This window comes from Podarcis tiliguerta (assembly GCF_965153285.1).
Source record: "Podarcis tiliguerta genome assembly, chromosome: 16".
NCBI lineage: Eukaryota > Metazoa > Chordata > Lepidosauria > Squamata > Lacertidae > Podarcis > Podarcis tiliguerta.
Window position 1 is genome coordinate 26,545,495 of NC_139549.1, and position 20,271 is coordinate 26,565,765.

The 20,271-nt window shown below is 47.2% G+C and overlaps 1 protein-coding gene across 4 annotated transcripts in view; it reads left to right on the top strand.

Moving 5' to 3' along the window:
• The window catches only part of LIMK2 (LIM domain kinase 2), a 50,194-nt gene extending 30,829 nt beyond the window's left edge, over window positions 1-19,365 (top strand). For all 4 annotated transcript variants that reach the window (XM_083417732.1, XM_083417734.1, XM_083417735.1 and 1 more), the window contains 11 exons: window positions 1,012-1,117; window positions 3,795-3,991; window positions 5,651-5,837; window positions 8,820-8,906; window positions 11,327-11,458; window positions 11,734-11,790; window positions 13,177-13,242; window positions 14,327-14,501; window positions 15,537-15,592; window positions 16,694-16,851; window positions 17,666-19,365. In XM_083417732.1, coding sequence (XP_083273858.1) covers window positions 1,012-1,117; window positions 3,795-3,991; window positions 5,651-5,837; window positions 8,820-8,906; window positions 11,327-11,458; window positions 11,734-11,790; window positions 13,177-13,242; window positions 14,327-14,501; window positions 15,537-15,592; window positions 16,694-16,851; window positions 17,666-17,822 — 1,378 coding nt within the window. In that variant the 3' untranslated portion in view covers window positions 17,823-19,365. The remainder of the gene's footprint in view (window positions 1-1,011; window positions 1,118-3,794; window positions 3,992-5,650; window positions 5,838-8,819; window positions 8,907-11,326; window positions 11,459-11,733; window positions 11,791-13,176; window positions 13,243-14,326; window positions 14,502-15,536; window positions 15,593-16,693; window positions 16,852-17,665) is intronic.
• Window positions 19,366-20,271: the final 906 nt, after the last annotated feature.

Here is a 20,271-nt window from a genome sequence, read left to right on the forward strand (position 1 = left end):
TTTGGGGCATTGCAGATTTTACTAAAATTGAGAGTTCAAAGCGATTTTGTTTGTGTGTGTGATTTTAGGGGTTGCAAAAATTACCCCAGCTGATTTAATTAGAGCAGAACCAGGCATGGAATCGGTTTCTGGTCTAAATTATGTCAGGTTGGTAAATTACTGGTGCAGTAGAAATCAGCTGATGAAAGACAGGTTTCCTGATATGTTTTTAGAGAAACAGAGGTCAAACAGTCTAGGAAACTTTTTGTTGTAAAACTTTCAGAACTATTATCCAGCTATTTTGGATTCTCTTTACAGGCACTGAATCCACTGGGAAATGTCACTAGAAATATTTTTAAATAAAGAGTTTTGGAAGTAGGAATACAAACTGGCATAAATGCCCTCACATCCTCAAGAACAGCGAAATGGTTAGCAAGTGCAAAACTTCAGCACCAATTTGAAAAAATACTTATTTTCTATGACAGTGGAATATCAGAAAGCTTTTTCTCAATTTGAACAAATGGAATCTATGATAGAATTGGGGGAGATCTAATGGCAAACCAGTCCAAGGTAGAAGGTGTGTCTGTGAGGAACCAGTACTGGAGGATGTGACTGATAATAGAGAACAGGGAAGAGCCCACCCAGAGGTGACTATAGGCTGCATTGCCTGGGGTTGGACTAGATGACCCTTGTGATCCCTTCCAACTCTACAGTTCTAGGTTTCTATTTCATTAAATTGTCATGGAGATATGAAGACATCACAGTGCTAAATGTATCCTGACAATCTCCTAATGTCACCTTTCTATATTTTTCTTCTCTTAGTCATGTTTATTTGTTTTATAAGCAAAACTCCAATTATTTTAAGGATAATATGTAATTTATTTGTTAATTTTAACACTGACTAGTGCACTTTTATGGAAGTTTCACTCTTCCGTGGTCTTTGGAGTAGTGCAATTCATGTTGTTACTCCTTGAAGACCCAGAAAAATAAAAATAGTTCTGCTGTCACATGACCCTCCCTCTTTGTTTATAGAGTCAACCGACTGCATATTAGTCCCGATGTCCAGAACGCTATTCACCCTGGAGACAAGATCCTGGAGATCAATGGGACCCCGATTCGCACACTACAAACAGAAGAGGTACAGCCTGGGCATATTTTTTAAGTTCACTTCTTGCTCCTGGTGATTTGAGAAATAGAACAGAATGGAGAAGAGAGAATAGCTCAGGGCTGGTGCAAATGCTTTGCATGCAGAAGGGCTCAGGATTGATCCATGGCATTGTTATAAAGATCTCTGCGAGAGCAGGTGCCAGCCTTGTGTCCTCCAGGTGCTTTAGACTACAACTCCTGTGTTGTATGGTTGATGGGAGTTGGTGAAGGCTGGAGTAGACAACTCTGCACTATAGATAGACCAATAGACTTGGGTATAAGGCAGTGTTGTTGTTTTTTCTTAGCCACTGGGGCCTTTGGTCTGGTCCCTCAGTTGTCTTCAATGTATCTCAAGGCGTAAGCAAAGTTCTCACATTTGTGAGTTGTGGGCAATTCCTTCTCTTTCGTATGTGGCATAAATACAAGACCCCTCACTGGAATATGGGCTACTGCAAACAGTTTGAACAACGTAGGTTTTTAAGGTGCCGCAAGATTCTAACAAAATTTATTAGCGCATAATAAGCTTTCGTGGACTGAGGGCCACTTTGTCAGGTGCATTATTTGTTTGTTCATTTATTTTGTAATGTTTATACACTGCTTGATTGTAAAAAAAAAAAACAAACAAACCCAAAGCGATTTACAAAAAAGATAAAGCAATAAAATTGTTGAGAAGAATTAACAATAATTCAAGACATTCGAAAAGTTAAATTAACAGTACTCTGAAAACAGATTAAAACTCAAATCAGCTATCTAAACAACTGGGTAGGCCTGCCTAGACAAAAATGTTTTTTGCATGTGCCAAAAAGAGTGAAGGCGCCTGCCTGGTGTCAATAGGCAGGGAGTTCCGAAGTGCAGGTGCTGTCATGCCAAAAGATCAAGTTCTTAAAAATGCAGAATTGGTTTTATGTGGCACCCATAACTGCACTAATTCCAGCAGTTAAAGGATTTACAGTCAAAACCAGCACTTTGAATTGGGCCCATGAACTAATTGGCAGCCTGTGCAGTCAGGCCAGTATACCGTATTTTTCGCACCATTGGACGCACCGGACCATAGGAGGGGGAGAACAGGGAAAATTTTTTTTTCTTGTTCTCCCCCTCTAAAACAAGGTGCGTTCAAGGTACATTCACCAGAGCTTGTGGGGCTGGTGGTGGGGGGAAGCGCTGCTTTCTCCCACCGCCAGCCTCAAAGATCCCTGAAGCCTTTAGAGCGCAGTGCCCCGCTGCCCTGCAGAGGCTTTGCGCACAGCCATCCCCAAGCTAGAACAGTGAGACGGAGCCCTCCGTCTCGCTGTTCTGGCTTGGGAACAGCCTTGCTAGCTTCTGCAGAACAGCAGGGTGAAGACACCCCGCTGCCCTGGAGAGGCTGTGCGCGCAGCTGTCCCCAAGCTAGAGCAGCGAGACGGAGCTCTCCACAGTGCTCCGTCTTCCTGTTCTGGCTTTGTGCTTAGCGGCGCAGCCTGCATTCGCTCTATAGGATGCACACACATTTCCCCTTAATTTTTGGAGGGGAAAATGTGCGTCCTATAGAACGAAAAATACGGTAATATGCTCAAACTGTTTTCCACTGGCGAGCAGCCTGGCCGCCAAATTCTGCACCAGCTGAAGTTTCTAAACTTTCTTTAGAGGCAGCCCTATGTATAACGTGTTGAAGTAATCTGACCTGGAGGTTGCCAGTACATAGACAACAGAAGTTAGGCTATCCCTGTCCAAATGGGATACAGCTAGGCCACCAGCCGAAGCTGATGGCAGGCGCTCCATGTCTCTGAGGCCACCTGAACCTCAAGCAAAGCAAGGGTTCCAGAAGTACCCCCAAGCTATGTACTTCAGAGGGAGCGTAGCCCTATCAGGAGCAGGTAACATCCAATCCATCCATTCTAGGGAACCCCCTCTAACAGTGCTGAGTCTTAAGCTGGATTGAGCTTCAGTTTGTTGGCTTTCATCCAGTCCGTTAATGAGGCAAGGCAATGGTCCAGCACATCCACTGCCAAATCTTCAGATGTAAAGGAGAAGTACAGCTGTGGGTCATCAGCATATTGCAGGCATATATGCACACATGGTTTGGTGCAGGATTGTAAGCAGTGAGGAGAAGTAGTGCAGAGAGTACAGAGACAGCCATAATTACATAATTAACTGTGGACAGCCACAGAAACCTGCGTCCTGATTTGCGGGTGGCGCTGTAGGTTAAACCTCAGAGCCTAGGACTTGCCGATCAGAAGGTCTGTGGTTCGAATCCCCGCAACGGGGTGAGCTCCCGTTGCTCGGTCCCTGCTCCTGCCAGCCTAGCAGTTCGAAAGCACGTCAAAGTGCAAGTAGATAAATAGATACCACTCCGGCAGGAAGGTAAACGGCGTTTCCGTACGCCGCTCTTGTTCGTCCTGCTGGCCACATGACCCGGAAGCTGTATGCCGGCTCCCTCAGCCAATAAAGCGAGATGAGCACCGCAACCCCAGCGTCAGTCACGACTGGACCTAATGGTCAGGGGTCCCCTTTAAACCTCTTGTAGGTTGAATTGAGGCAAATGTTGAGGTTTTTGTGTGAGGTTAGCTTACCAATGCCAGGATGTCTGAGCTATCAACAACTTTCTGTTTGAATGACCCCTGGAGATGCTCCCTTGGAGGTCTCTCTCGCCTTCAATGTGCAACTTCCTTATTCCTGGGTTCACTTCTCAGATAGAGGATCTGATTCGCAAGACGAGCCAAACCCTCCAGCTCTTGATCGAGCATGACCCCGTCTCTCAGCGCCTCGACAGACTGCGTCTGGATGCCCGGATGCCCGGGCGCACGAAAAAGCCCTCTTCTCCCTGCCCCATATCAGCTCTGGACCTGAAGGAGAACCTGGAAGGAACGCTGCGGCGTCGCTCCCTCAGGTACCAAGGCCAGGGGAGGCTACCCCCAAAATTTTTACTGACTTCCGACTATCATTTTATTTTGGCTATATAGCTTTTCACTTTGCAGGAGGTTGGACTAGAGGAATTTAGGCTGACCCCTCTAACACAGTGCTCCTCTCAACCTGGCACCCTCCAGCGGTTTTGAACTGCAGTATTCTCCGCTGGCTGAAGCTGATGGGAGTTGTGGACCAAAACATCTGGAAGATTCCATTTTGGGGAAGGCCTGCTACTCTAATGCATGTATCCAGCATATTCCTGCCTCCTGCCCTACTTGCTGCTAAGGACTACTAAGAGCCAGTGCAGTGCAAAAGTTGGGCTAGGACTTTGGGAGACCAGGGTATGAATCCCCTCTCAACCATGAAGCTCCCTGGGTGACCACGGGCCAGTCATTGCCTCACAGTCCTACCTACCTCACAGGGTTGTTGTGGTGATCATATGAGGAGAGGGAGAACTATGTACATGTCAGGGCCTGGAATGAAGAGGAAGAGGAATGGTGGCAATCACCCCCTACCCCTTCTCCTGTAGCTGAGGCAGTGGCGTAGCGTGGGTTGTCAGCACCCGGGGCAAGGCAAGTAATTTGCGCCCCCTAACCCATGGATTTTAGTACTGATTTTAGCACTGCGAGTGCAAGCGCGCCCCCCAGATGTTGCGCCCGGTGCGGCCGGCCCCCCCTACACCCCCCACGCTACGCCACTGAGCTGAGGGAGGTTGTGTTGAGTTACAGCCAAACTATGAGGGAGATAACAGGTCAGAGACAAGCGAGCAGCTAAGTTATGAGGTGTTAGGAGAAGCAGGGGGGAGAGACAGAGCAGCCAGCGGACACTTCATTAGACAGCATAGATGATCCGCCGTCCCCTAGAACGCGACGTTCATTAAGGGTGCAAGAGCAGCGGACACAGAGGCATTTGACCATGGGGGGCCACCATAGGGTCAGATGCTGTTGGGAAAGAGGGAGTTGCTCACTCTGGCTCCTCCGCCTTCCATCATCGAGGAAGGACTGGATTCTTTGTCTTCTGCCGTAATGGCTGAATAAATCATGAGCCTTCTTGTTTCTTCCCTGCTTCTTGAAAGCATTGGGGGGAGGGAGAGAATTCCTCAAGCCTGACAGTACATCACATTGAGCTCCTTGGAGAATACAGTGGTTTGTAACTGTGATAAATAAGGACAATATTGGATAAGTTTGGTACCAAGACATAAGTCACATGAACTTTGACAAGAGTGCCCCCAGGACAAAAGTTCAAGGTTCCTATATAGATTTACAAAGCCCTGAACAACTTGGTTCCACGATACTGTTGTAAATCACTGTAGTACGTTTTTTATGAAACAGCGGTATGTAAATATTTTTTATAGTAATAAATGTTTTTTTTTTAAGTGCCCCCCCCTCCTGTGATCACGGCACAGTGCATCCAATCTGATTTCGTTTTGTGTGGCGTACTAAATGCAGCCTTGAATTCGATCACAGTGTGCCTTCTTTTATACTGTTGTTACACATGTTCATTTATTATGGAGCGTGCTCTGGCAAACCTAGGTGTGCTTTGTGTGCCTCTCTTCCTCCCATCCCAATGAGCTGGAGAAGAGGGAGCCTGCAGCTTGGACTTCCAGCAAAAGATCTAACCTTGGTTGCGTCTTCCACTCCAGGCGAAGCAACAGCATCTCCAAGTCCCCTGGCCCCAGCTCCCCAAAGGAACCACTCCTCCTCAGCCGGGATATCAGCCGCTCCGAATCGCTCCGCTCATCCACAAGTGGCTCCCAGCAGATCTTCCGCCCCTGTGATCTGATCCACGGGGAGGTTTTGGGAAAAGGCTTCTTCGGCCAGGCTATCAAGGTGAGGAAACTGTCGCAGATGCTCTCTTACCTTTCTCTCCCAACAGAACCCCCAGGAATGGGGCATGTCTGCTTCTCACCTTAATGGTGTTCTATTAATCAGGATCGTCCCATCAGGTTTCTCCCAGCAATTGTTTCACTGTTCCTTTTGCTGTCCTTGAAGTTGGTGCAGCTGACACTGAATGGGAAAGGGCCATAGCTCAGGGGTTGTTAGAGCATCTGCTTTGCTTTCAGCAGCTTCCAGGTTCAATCCCCAGCATCTCTAGGTAGGGCTGGGAGAGGCTTCTGCTTGGAACCCTGAAGCCATTGCTGCCAGTCAGTGTAGACAGTGCTGAAGTCGATGAGCCAATGTCTGATGCAGTATAAGGCAACTTCCTAAGCATCTCTGACTGCAGAGTTTTAAGTTGGCTCTCCCCACCTTCATTCCGATCTGGGGTGCAAGAGCCTGAGTAGCTGTAGCTAAGCTTCTTCGGCACCGATGCTCTGTTTGCCAATCATTTCCTCTTCTGTCAAAACTTTGTGCTTGAGCCCGTTCTCCTGTTTAGGAAAAAGGTGGCCCTGTTGGACCACAGCTTCTCAGGCTGAGTTCATCCGTGGCCCTGCTCCATCCTCCAGAACACCTGGAGTTCTGATTTGGGGATAGCCTGTCCTATATTTTGACTCTGGCACAATGTGGAAGCAAGAATCAGGATGGAGAAAAGAAAGTGCTCCCTCTTTCAGCGCACAGTTAACCTGTGGAACTCGCTGCCACAGGAGGCTGTGAAGGATACCAACTAAGATGGCTTTAAAAAAGGATTAGGGAAATTCATGTAGACGAGAGCTATCCATGGCTACCAGCCACGACGGCTATGCTCTGCCCCCCACAGCTGGAGGCAGCAATGTTTCTGAATCCCCATTGCTGGGAACTACAGGAGGGTAGGGGCTCTAGTGATTGTTTCCTGCTTGTTTGCCACAGGCATCTGGTTGGCCCCTGTGAGAGCAGGGTGCTGGGCTAGATGGGCCATTGGCTTGATCCAGCAAGCTCTTATGAAGGGGCTTATAACCATGCCCTGTTTCAGCCTGCATCCTTGGGTATATGTCACATTCCAGCTCCTCTTTACCTTTTCTTACTAATGAACCTGTTTCTTCTCCTTCTCCTTCCTCTTCTGTGGGTAGGCACGTAGCAGGTGCAGGTAAGCCCAATGCTATCATTGCAGCATGCCTTGTGATGAGCATTCCCACTCAGGCGAGAGCCCTCAGACTAACTCTGGCCTCCGATTTGTGCACGCTGCCCACCCACCCCCACCCCCACCCCGGGCTGCAGCCAACGCCCCAACACTCCACATACTGCAAGGCTACTGTGTTGGTTGGGGGAGGGAGCATCCGGCTTGCCCTTGTCTTCTGAACGTCCTTTCTGCATGGCCTTCCTTTTAAAGGAGACATACAACAACCTAGCACCCTCCTCTCCTCTGCTGTTTTGGAAAAGCAGGGGACTTTTAGATTACCTGCAAAAAATGTAATACCACTTACTGTAGTAAAAAACAGCAACAACTATGCTGTTTACATAAAGTCAATAACAATACAAACAACATTCAAGTTAAAAAAAAAACCTAGATAAAAGCAAAACAAAACTATGTATCACAAATAAAACTGGTTAGGACTGCTGGTTGTCGTCGTCTTCTGTTTCAGTGTCAAACGTCTCAGGCAAGTTGCTGCCCCTCATTATGTGCTTGACCAGTCAGGCCCAGTGCAGGTGACATCCTCCTCTTCTTGTCTTCTAATTCAGACACCTGATATGTATATCCATTATTTATTTATTGCATTTATATCCTGTCTTGTACTCCAAGGAGCTCAAGTTAGCATGTGTGGTTCTCCCCTCATTTAATTCCCACAGCAGCCCTGTGAGGTAGGGTAGACTGAAAGTGAGTGACTAGCCCAGGGTCACACCCAATGAGCTTCGTGGCAGAGTGGGAGGTTTCGAAAGCCCGTCAAAGTGCAAGTAGATAAATAGGTACTGCTCCGGCGGGAAGGTAAACAGTGTTTCCGTGCGCTGCTCTGGTTTCGCCACATGACCCGGCCACATGCTGGCCACATGACCCAGAAGCTGTACACTGGCTCCCTCGGCCAATAAAGCGAGATGAGCGCCGCAACCCCAGAGTCATCTGCGACTGGACCTAACGGTCAGGCGTACCTTTACCTTTACCTCCCAAACCCTAGTTACACACTCTTTAAGTGCTACACCACACTACCTCTCTAATTTTAGGACCCACCCTATTTTTGCAATTTTATGTTGTTTAAATGTTGTGTTTTAAATTGTTGTAACCTACCCTGGGACCTTAGGGTGAAGGGCAGGCAATGAACTGAAATAATACTATTAACAACAGTAACAAAAATGATAGCGATCATAAGTGACAATATAGCGGCTCTTCACTGCTGAAGGCATCAAGATGGGGATATGACACGCAGAGCTCAGCATACCTCTCCCTTTGGTTTGCTTTCAGTCTGTTCATTACAGGCCTTGTTCACATCGTCACCAGCTCTCTTTCTAAGCGGATAGACTGAAACAAGCTCTCTAAAACAGGAGGCTTTCTTTTGGGTTTTCCAGGCCTAAAAGTGGGGTGTTCCGTTTCTCTGCTTCACAGAAGTGATCTTGTTAGCACAGCGGACAGGTGTAAACTGACAAGAATGCGCCAACTGCGTTCAGACAGCCCTCTAAACCTTGGGCTGGAGGTACAGGAGCAAGCCATGAGCTCCCTCCTTGGGTGTGCACACACATTACTTCCTGCTTTGATCAAGTAATGTGTTAATTCCCAAGTGTGAGAGGAGGACAGGAGGTCTGTGGGAGTGCAGAACTCCTTCCTGATTCTGCCAAGTACAACCCTTAAGAGGCCTGGGGAAGCCACTCTGCTGCCAGTGACCCTTCACGGAGATCTTGCAAGGGTCAGTGAGATCATGCAACGGTTTAGAAGCGCCGTGTTAAGTTCTTCTCACTTTTGCTGTTCAGGTGACTCACAAAGCAACAGGGAAAGTGATGGTGATGAAGGAGCTGATCCGTTGTGACGAGGAAACGCAGAAGACCTTCTTGACAGAGGTAGGCACAGCCGTTTCAAGCAGGTCCTGAAACGGGTGCATTAAGCTGTCCTGCTATACAGCAGCCTCGATAGGAATGGGGGCTCAGGAAGATCACCCCATGGCTGCCCACTTAGAAGAGAGCAAAAGAACATGATGTCATGTGCTGCTCCTCTTTGGCTTTTAAGCCGTGCAGATAATGCCCAAGACTTGGGTTGCATTTAATGTTGCACATCGCTCTGGAGAGCTAGAGCTGGGCTGAAACGTGTTGCTGCAGAATGGCAGATCAAGTTGATGGATTATGTCTAAATGACTAAAATGACTGGAAGAATCAGAAATCAGGAAGACCAAAAATTTTAATAAGGAATGGGGAAAATTTATAATTTATCTTAAAAACCATTCTAAACAGTTAAAATCATTACAGTGGTGCCTCGCAAGACGAAAAGAATCCGTTCCGCGGGTCTTTTCGTCTTGCGGTTTTTTCGTCTTGCGAAGCAAGCCCATTGACAGAGTAGCGCTATTAGCGCTATTGGCGATTTAAGGGCTAAAAACGGCTTTTTAAGGGGTGGGGGATTAGCGGTTTTGCTGCTAAAATGCTTTTAGCAGCTTAGCGATTCAAAATAAGGGGTTTTGGAGCAAAAAAAAATTCAAATTTTTTCGTCATTTTTCGTCTTGCGAAGCAAGCCCATAGGGAAATTCGTCCTGCGAAGCGCCTCTGCAGACGGAAAACCCTTTCATCTTGCGGGTTTTCCGTCTTGCGAGGCATTCGTCTTGCGAGGCACCACTGTAGTAGGATTGGAATAACACTTGTAGTTTAATGGTGAATTTTGGACACAATGGAGAGGTAAAAGATTTGGATTATTATAAAAGACGCAGGAGGAAATGATTGACAATAGGACACACAAAGGGGGGAGGAAGGAAGTCCAGGAGATTCTTTGGAATCTTGTTTCTATGTTGTATGTTGGATATGTGACTGTAAAATTTTGATCTGATAAAACAAATAAATAAATTTATATATAAAAAAGAAATATGTTGCTGCTTGAAGTGAGGCCCCAGTGCCCCTCCATTTGCCAGTGATGACATTGTTAAACCTCTTGCTGCACCCTTCAGACACCAATTCCCAGTCTCAGTCTCAGTCAGTTTTATTGCACATAGCCAAAGGCTGCCGCAATGTACACAGAATTATTTGACAATTAAAAGTAAATATACTGAATTGGTAAAAAAAAGACTTAAAACATTTATATTATTAAAACATTACGTACTCTAAACAAAGCTATAAAAGTACCCCAATGTACAAATAAAAACATTAAACAATAAAATTCATAAGCTAAAATCATCACATGATTTTAACTAATGTTAAAAACAATATCAATTAGAGAGCATAGAGAGCCAAATAGATAAAAGACACCAATTCCTGTTTCCCATCAAACTTACCACTCCACAGTTCCACCCGGTTTTGTTTATGCACTTTATAATAATAATAATAATAATAATAATAATAATAATAATAATAATAATAATTTATTTATACCCCACCCTCCCCAGCCAAGGCCGGGCTCAGAGCGGCTTACAAGCAATAATAATAAAAACAAGATGAATGATTACAACTTAAAAACAAAAGTAAAATACAACATTAAAATAATGGAACATTAAAATATTAAAATGTAGCCTCATCGCAGAAGGAGAAGGAAAAGAAAAAAGAAAGAGAGGGAGGGAGGGAATCAAATTGGCTCCAAGCCAAAGGCCAGGCGGAACATCTGTCTTACAGGCCCTGCGGAAAGAAATCAGATCCTGCAGGGCCCTGGTCTCATGGGGCAGAGCGTTCCACCAGGCCGGAGCCAGAGTTGAAAAGGCCCTGGCTCTAGTTGAAGCCAATCTAACTTCCTTAGGGCCTGGGACCACTAGGGTGTTGTTATTTATGGACCTTGAGGCTCTCCGTGGGGCATACCAGGAGAGGCGGTCCCGTAGGTACATGTTTACATTTCATTTCCATTTTTATTTCTTTTCTTTTTAAAAAAGTATTACATGTATGGTCCACCTTTTGTCCAAGGAACCCAAAGGTGTCACACAAAGTTCTCTGCTTCCCCATTGTACTCTCGTAACAGCCCTGTTGGTTAGACTGAGAAATAGTGACTGGCCAAAGGGTGCCCAGTGAGCTTTGTGACTGAGAGGGGGCTTGGACCTTGGTCTCCCAGATAGCAGTCTGATGCTCTAACCTGTACTGGCAGGGTGGAATATATATTCTTCAAGGCCAACACACCTGGGCTCCCTGATGCTACAGGTGAGCAAGTGTGGATCGCATCAGTCCCTCAGATGGGACTGCAAGAGCTGCTTAGACTTCAAATACTTTCTATGTTGTTTTCTTTAAAAAAAGAAGCAGCAGCAGTAAAAAGGAGGTCTCAGTGCATCCCAAACCCCTGGACTGCTGTCTTGTCTTCTCAGGTGAAGGTGATGCGCAGCTTGGATCACCCCAACGTCCTGAAATTCATTGGTGTGCTATACAAGGACAAGAAGCTGAACCTTCTCACAGAGTACATTGAAGGCGGGACTCTGAAGGATTTCCTCCGGAACATGGTGAGTGAAGGCAGCTTGTCAGATGAGCAAGGAGAAAGTTGACCCTAAAAGTGCAGTGGCTCTTGGCCACTAAAGCTCTCGGCTTCTAAAGTAGTCTCCCCCAGGCCTGGTGCCTCCAGCTGTTTTGTACTCTTAACTCCCATCAGCCCCAGCCGGCACAGCCGCAATGTCACGCTGGGAAAGACTTTGAAAAGAGCATTGCGCCTTTCATCCACTACGGATATGTTGCTTGTTTAAGGAACATGTTAATGAGGGCCTTCTTTTTTGCCTTGCAGGATCCATTTCCCTGGGAGCAGAAGGTCAGCTTTGCCAAAGGAATTGCCTCAGGAATGGTGAGTTCCCCGGTTCTTCACATATACACACACTCTTTGCCCACTGGAATCTTGTCTTGAGTTGTATATCCTGCTCCATCTTGAGGGCTTCAAAAATACGAGATATTGAGCAAGGGGGATTGAAAGGTGCATTTGAGAGAGAAACGAGCCGGCCCTACCATTAGACGGCATTAAGCAATTGTCTCAGGTGGGGGCAACAGTGGCATTATTCCTAGTGTCTAGCGGTGGAGGCAACAGTGGCATGATTCCTCTTTCTGAAATGAGAACTGCCCTCTGAATGAGCAGCCAATGCGCAGGAGTTTGCCTCTTAAGGCTTTGCAGCCCAAGAAGCCCCAGTCCAGGCTCGTGACTTTGAAAGGGTTGCGATGGGGTGTTCCTTTGCTGGAGAAGCAAAGGGGCTGTCATAAGGACATAAGAAGAGTTTGGCTGCTGGATGAGACCAAAGAGGCCCCATCTAGTCCAGGATCCTGTTCTCACAGTGGCCAACCAGATTCCCCAATGGAAAGCCCCAAGGCAGGGCATGAGCGCAGTAGCAGCAGCTCTCCCTTCCTGCAGCTTCCAGCAACCGGTTTTCAGACACATGTGGCTTACCGCAGTGGAGCTGCTGGCTCATTTCTGCATCCTCAGCAGCCGTGGTCTCTTGGTTGCACATGAACCCCTCACACCTGGTGGTCTCCAGCATAATAGGCTTTTAGTGCAGTTGGTCTGACTGGATTCTGGGTCAGATAAAACCACCTGTGACCTGCCTCCTCTACCCCCCAGGCCCAGCCAACACCTTGGCTTTTTATTTTATTTTATTTTATTTTATGTATTTCATTAAATATTTTCTTAGTTTACAAAAGTATGTGCAATGCCCCTCTCTCTTTTTTCCAATTTCATTTGTTGAAACATTAGGAAGAAGAAGGGGAAAGGTGGGGGAAAGGTGGGTGGGGGTGGGTGGCAATGTTTCTATTATACTTAATAGATGTGGGGTTTTTTGTCATCATCGCTTGTGCAGGTTCTGTGCTATTCACTTGTGTTCCTTTGGTGGTGAGAGAGGTTGGGGTTGGCCTTGTTTGTTTGTGATTGGCTGTGGTGGTCTTTGTTTTCATGTGTGAGGGGGGGTGTGTTTTGGATCAGGTTAACCATATTTATTTGTATGCCGTTGGTGGATTTTTGTCATTGTCTTGTTGGGCTGTGTATGTGATAAAGGGGAGCCATACCAGGGTGAAGGCGTCTTCTTCTATTTGTCCCCAACCACCTTGGCTTGGAGGCACTTGGGTAGCCCGTGAGACAGGCCAGTGGGAGTGTTGAGTGGTTTCAGCCAGAAGTGCCACGTTGGAAGTGGCCCAGACTCACACAGCGTTGGTTCAAATGCCTCTCTTCCCCTTCTTCTCCCTTTCACAGGCTTACCTCCACTCGATGTCCATCATCCACCGAGATCTGAACTCCCACAACTGCCTCATCAAACTGGTGAGTTCCCCAGTCTCTCCCCATCGCCCACCACCAAGCAAAACAGCTGAGAGTTGGAGCCCTCTGGCTCTCTGCGCACAGAGACCTCATAGGTCCAAGTTAGTGCTGTAAATGTATCCCAGCAAGAGCAGGTTGCTCAGAACTTGGGTGTCTTTAAGCCTGACGTTTTCATTGGAGGCCAAGAGCAGGTGGTGACTTAAGCAATGTGCATTTGCCCCCCCCCCCCCCCAAAAAATACCTGTTAGGTTTTCCTTTGAGCTGTGGTTCCTCCCTTCTTCTTCCAGATCCTGCCAGTGGTTTCCAAACTTTTGGGGCCACTGCCCCTTGGTTCCATGAAATCATTCCCCTTACCAAATAAAAAACCAGAATAGTGGTTTGAACACAACAAAATTCAGAGCAGTAACATTTAATTGCCCATTTATTCCACCCGGGAAAATCAGAAACCAGGAGGATCAAAACTTCAACAAAGAATAGGACAAATTTATATCATACTTGAAAGACCACTGTAAACACTTGAACTCTTTGGCAGGTTTCAAATAACTCTTGCAGTGATACATAGATTTTGGTTTCAGTGGAGGATTGTAAATTAGATGGATTTATAATATGCAGTTAAAATGTTACTTAAAGGATCCACGGAGGGAGTCTTAAGATTCAGAAGAATCTTGTGTTATTTTATTATTATTTGTGATTATGAGTGTGAATGAATTCGTAAAATCAAATAAAAACACTTTCAAAAAGAAAATGGTTAATTGCCCATTTATTCCAAACCCACTTAAAACTATGTAGTTTAATTGATACTTTTTTTATGAACTTGATCCAGTGATACCAGCTTTTCAAAGTCTAATAGTCACTTACACCTCCAGCGCCCCCCTCCCCCACTACCCTCTTGCCTTTTATGGTCTTTGCCCCTTGCAGGTAAACCCAACACTCCCCATTGGGTAGTACCACTCACTTTGGGACGCACTGCTATTGACCCTGGGCATTTATTATAGATATTTTTGCTCATGGGCAAACTGTGCCTTCTGATCCCCGCAGACTAGTAGGCCTCTCATCGTGGCCCCTCCTGCTTTGTTCTTGGCTGCAGGACAAGACTGTGGTGGTTGCAGACTTTGGCCTCTCCCGGCTGATTGTAGAGGAGAGGAAGAAGCCCACCCTGGAGAAGCCATCGGCCAAGAAGCGGACCCTGCGCAAGAGTGACCGGAAGAAGCGTTACACAGTGGTGGGGAACCCCTACTGGATGGCACCAGAGATGCTGAACGGTAAGAAGTTTCACAAGTAATCATAATAAAAAAAAATATTTATACCCCGCCCTCCCCAGCCAAGACCGGGCTCAGGTCAGCTAACACCAGATGTAAAAACAATTGATTAAAATACAACTTAAAAACAAGATTAAAATACAACATTAAGATGCAGCCTCATTTCTGTAGAAACTCAAATCAAAAACTTTTTGGGGATGAAAACGTCAAATCTTCACCAAGGCCAACTATCCAGACTGGTCCTACGTGGGCCATAAAAAAGCCAGGGAAGTCCCCAAATACAGTGCTGAAGGCCAGGTCAGCCTTATACCATGGCCTTGGTCTATCTACATCAGCATTGCCTACTCTGGCTTGCAGCAGCAACTCTTAAGGGATTCCGTCAGGGAGTCTCTCTGAGCCCTACCTGAAGAAGCTGGGGGTTGAACCTGAGACCTTGTGCATGCAAAGCAGGTGCTTTACCCCTGAGCTCTAGCCCTTCCCAAGTAAAGAACATAAGAAGCTGCCTTATACAGAGTCAGAGCATCGGTCCATCTAGCTCCATATTGTCCACACTGACTAGCAGTGGCTTTCCAAGGTTTCAGGTAGGAGATGCCGTTGGGGATTGGTCCTGGGACCTTCTGCATTCCAAGCAGGTGCTCTGCCCCTGAGCCATCATGGTCCTTCCCCAGGAATTTGCAGGATTTTCTGTAGACCTGTCCTCTCTGAAAGTCTGACAGTGTCCCCTCCACAGCCATGATACTTAAAGTCTGACAGTGTCCCCTCCACAGCCATGATACTTAACAGAATGGCGTTGGGCAAGGTGCCATCTCTTGCCCTAAACTTTGCTCCCAAGCAGGGGAAATGCCAGGAATGATGCCCTGAGTTAGGCATGCAGGAATCATATGTAATCACTGAGACAATAAAAAATAGACTGTGTGGCAGGAAACTCTGATTCTACTGCCTGAGGGCTCTTAGCGAACTCTTGGTTCTGTCGTTCACACTCAGTGCTTTCTCCATTTAATGAAATTAAGCCACTCTCCCTTTTTTCTTTTCTTCCAGGGCAGAGCTATGATGAGACAGTGGACATCTTTTCCTTTGGGATTGTGCTATGCGAGGTAAACCTGGGCCACTTCAGAAGTGAGAAGTTGCCATGCTCCTTAATAAAATAAATACTGTTTGGGGGGATGTTATTGTTTTCGTTTGTTACTATGGTATGTATTTTTGTGTTTTCATATTATAAACTGCCCTGTGATCCTCAGATGAAGGGTGGTATAGAAATTTAAGGAATAAATAAGTGGTACCTGAGCTTCCTCTCTGGCCACCAGGATCCTCAAAGCTTCTCTGCATGTTAGGGTTTCAGAGCACATTCAAAGTGTTGGTGCTGACCTTTAAAGTCCTAAACGGCCTCAGTCATGTATACCTGAAGGAGCGTCTCCACCCGCATCGTTCAGCCCAGACACTGAGATCCAGCACCGAGGGCCTTCTCGGTGGTGGCGCCCACCCTGTGGAACGCCCTCCCTTCAGATGTGAAGGAAATAAGCAGCTATCCTATCTTTAAAAGACATCTGAAGGCAACCCTGTTTAGGGAAGTTTTTAATATTTAATGCTGTATTGTTTTTAACACTCAATTGGGAACCGCCCAGAGTGGCTTGGGGAAACTCAGCCAGATGGGCGGGGTATAAATAATTATTTATTATTATTATTATTATTATTATTATTATTATTATTATTATTATTACACACCTGGTCCTTGGCCAGAGAAACTCGGAAAAATAAAGATTCAGCCTTTAAATGCGCTGCCTCTGCTTTTTGTCTGCTAATCTAAGTGTAGAATCTTTTCTCCAAAACTTGTTGCATTAATAATCACCCCTTCCCCTTTCCCCATTGGGAACATGGGAAGCTGCCTTCTGCTGAGTTAGAACATTGGTCCATCTGGCAGCAGCTTTCCAGGATTTCAGGCAGGGAGTCTCTCCCAGCCGTACTTGGAGATGCCGCTGGAGACTGAACTTGGGACCTTCTGCTTGAAAGGCCAGATATTCTACCATGGCCCTTCCTGCCCTCCCTTCTTGCTTTCTCCTCTCCCATGCAAATGGTCCTAAGGGCCTGTTCCTATCCAGGCTTCCCTCCTGGGATCTGGTTCAGCCCCAGGTGGTGCCGCCAGCACACAGCCGAGTCCTGCTTTCCGTGACATTGACAGCTCCTTTTGTCTGTTTCAGATCATCGGACAAGTGTATGCCGATCCAGATTGCCTCCCCCGCACTCTGGATTTTGGCCTCAACGTGAAGCTCTTCTGGGAGAAGTTTGTTCCCACCGACTGCCCTCCGGCCTTCTTCCCCCTGGCAGCCATCTGCTGCAGGCTAGAGCCAGAGAGCAGGTGAGGCCTCTGGAGGGATCAAAGCAGGATGAAGGGAGATCTTGGCTCTGTACCTTCCTGCTTCTTTTTGGTCTGGCGCCAGCCTGCTTCCCTCCAGATGTTTTGGAGGGTGCTGTTCTGCCTGGGGCTGATAGGTTCTGTAGTCCAGAAACGACCGAAGGGCATCAGATTGGTGGAGGCTGATGGAGTCTGTTCCTGGCATTCTGCTTGAGGGAGGGGCATATTTGCATGCAGGCCAGCCTCACGGAGGACAGAGCACTTCCTTGGTTTTGACTTTGCTCTCTCCCTTTTTCTTTTAAAGTGTTATTTTTCCTGCCAGTGCGGTTTGCTGTTAAAAAGAACTATTTATGTCAAGTGAGCATGAAGCAGGAAGCAAAGGAAACTGTACCCAAGCTCTTGTTTCCTCTGTGCAAGGCAGACCAGGCTGCACCACCGTGGGCATGTGAAAGGCTGGGCTCCTGCCTTCCTTCTTGGAGCCTCAACACAGGGGATGGAAGAAGGGGAGCAGCCTAAAATGCCACAATAGACTGGGGGCGTTCAGAAGTCTCTCCATCAGCCTCCTTATCACCTGAAGTTTTTGACTACCATTTCCATTGGTCCCAGCCAGCACAAACTCTTTTGTCTTATTCCATTGTGGTTGGCCTGGTGGGAGTTCCCTAAACCACAGTCCTTCCTAGCACACCTGCTTCAGTCACTTGTGTGCTGCTTTTAAACATCTCTTTCTGGTCGCCTGGAGGAAATTCCTGCTCTCCATAGGTGACCTGATCTGTAGAGAGACAGCATTAACTTACTGCCTTTCCTCCTCTCTCCCCAGGCCCCCGTTTTCCAAACTGGAGGATTCTTTTGAAGCCCTTTCCTTGTACCTGGGAGAGCTGGGAATCCCTCTTCCGTCAGAACTGGAATTGCTGGATCACAACGTCAGCATGCAGCACGGGCTGATCCGGGATAAGCTACCTGAAAACCTCACCTAATCCTCAAGACCTGTGCACACTTTCCATAAATTGCCTGTGGGGAGGGAGTGGGACAGCAGGGGCAAGAGAGAGAGAGAGAGAGAGAGCGAGCGCTGATGTCCGAATCCTCACATGACATTAACAAGGCACCCATTTGCCTTCCGTCGCCTCACCTTGGACAACCTTCCTCCTGTGGATTTGTGGCATGTTCTGGAAGCAGAATCCTGTCCTGCTTTGTGACTTTTAGTACTGACACTCTCTAGCTTTTGGAAACACAAAATTGTGAGGCCCTGTTTGCAGGTCTCTATCACAGTGGTGCCTTGGGCCTCAAAAAGACTGCAAGTGTTTAAAGGTTCCTGAGCCTGAGACATTTGCCTGGAAGGGGCAGGCTGGGCTGCCCCCAACTTGGGTGCCTTGCCTGCTGTTGGAAAAGGCATGGAGAGGGAGTGTGTTTGCCTTCCCCACACCTCTTGGGAGTTGGGAAGTTCTTCAGGAGCAGCTCAAAGACAGCCTCTCTCCGGCAAAGGATCCCCCTTCTCTTCCTCATCTCTACAAATACCTCCAAGCAAACGTTCAAAAACACTACACAGCCAACTTGCGAACGGGGCTTCCACCAACCCCCCCCCCCCATGTCAGAAGGGGAACCTCCGCTGAGCACAAAGGGTTGCTCCAGAGTAGCAGGCTGCTCTCGGCTGTTTGAGCCACTTTGCAGTGGGAACAGAAAGGGTGAGGCTGTCCTACTTTGGGGCTCAGTGGCCTCAGACTGTGGGGGCTTCTTAGTGTGGAACAGCTGGGTTTGAGCAAAGTGCTACTTCCCAATCCACCATTTAATTGCAGCTGACAGGGAATGAGACCACTTTCTTATTTGGGTCTGATAGTCTGAAGCCCTTGTTGAACCTGATTAAGTTACCTACCTCTGTCCTCCATTTCAGGCTTCTCTTTCCCTTAGGAACTAAGACACCACTGGTTCTGGCCTGCACACACACACTTCCTGGATATACCAAGAATAGAAAGGGAACCATTCCTAGCTTCTGTCTTCTCTGGTGAAGATGGTGCACACACTACATGGTTTCACTTGGCCAGATCTTTCCCCTGTTCTTGGTGGGCCTTAGCAAAGTCACTTTCCTTGGGAAGCCCAACCCAACCTAGCATGAATTTGGGACGGGCATGCAGTCATCGTGGCTTTTGGTCCTCTCCCCTAAGATAGCACCATGGATCTGGACCTCAAGCAGCCCACTTTCCCACTTAGAGTAGCCAAAAAGACATGAGGTCCCTACTAGCCAAGCCATTTTAAACCAGTTATCCGGCTTAATCCTCTAAGGGTTAAGAGCCACTGGGCCTTCTGAACCCCACCCCAGTGGTGGTCTCCAGGCCCAGGGCGTTTCAATAAAGATTCCGCTCCCTCCTTCCTCTTTTAATAAATGTGGGTCCCCCTCTATAAACAGGGACGAAGAGAGGAGAAACTTGGATCATGTGTTCAAGAGATTCTGGACTCTTGTTGATTGCACACCAAAACATTTTTGACTAAATTAAAAGCAATAAACTTTATCCTATGGAAACAAAAGTGGCTTGTGTGTTAAAAGGGACAGCCAACATCTTCAAAATGTGGCCAGTTTTGGATCAAAGCAGAGTTTGCTGTTGCTGGTCTTGAAACCCAGTTCTGAGGGCTGTTGCAGATGTGTCATAAGCTATGGGATATAAAGGGCATCAGAGGGGAGGCCTTGGGGACTTTCCCCCAAGTTTTTCTTTCTTTCAGAGATGCAGGGGAGCAACAGCAACCAAACTGCTGCAGTGCATTTTGGGAAGGGTGGCCACCTTTCTGCTTTGTGAAGCTACCCTTTCCTTCTGCATTCTTGTAAGACGGGTGGGGAACCTGCTGTGTCCCGGCTGTCAATGGACCACAATCCCCATCATTCCCTGTCATTGGCTCTGCTGGACGTTTGGAGGGCCAGAGCTTCCTTCTTGCATCCTTGCTTTTAACGTAAGCAAGGCTCATCTCCAACCCAATAAAAATTTTCTACCCTTCTCACCCCAGCAGTTTTAGGGTTGGCTGCAAAATGGGGGGAAAGCACCATAACATAGATGAGAAGAGGAGGAGTTTGGATTTGATATCCCGCTTTATCACTACCCAAAGGCGTCTCAAAGCGGCTAACATTCTCCTTTCCCTTCCTCCCCTACAACAAACACTCTGTGAGGTGAGTGGGGCTGAGAGACTTCAGAGAAGTGTGACTGGCCCAAGGTCACCCAGCAGCTGCATGTGGAGGAGCGGGGAAGCGAACCCGGTTCACCAGATTACGAGTCTACCGCTCTTAACCACTACACCACACTGAGCTCACCAGAATCTTTTGAAGAGTAGGAGAAAGGGTTCAAAATCTTTCCTCAACTGATGGGGTGGGGGTTGTGTACCTACCTATTTCACCACACCACTAGCCTCCACATTTTAAGCAATACCAGAGATGAAAAGGTGTGG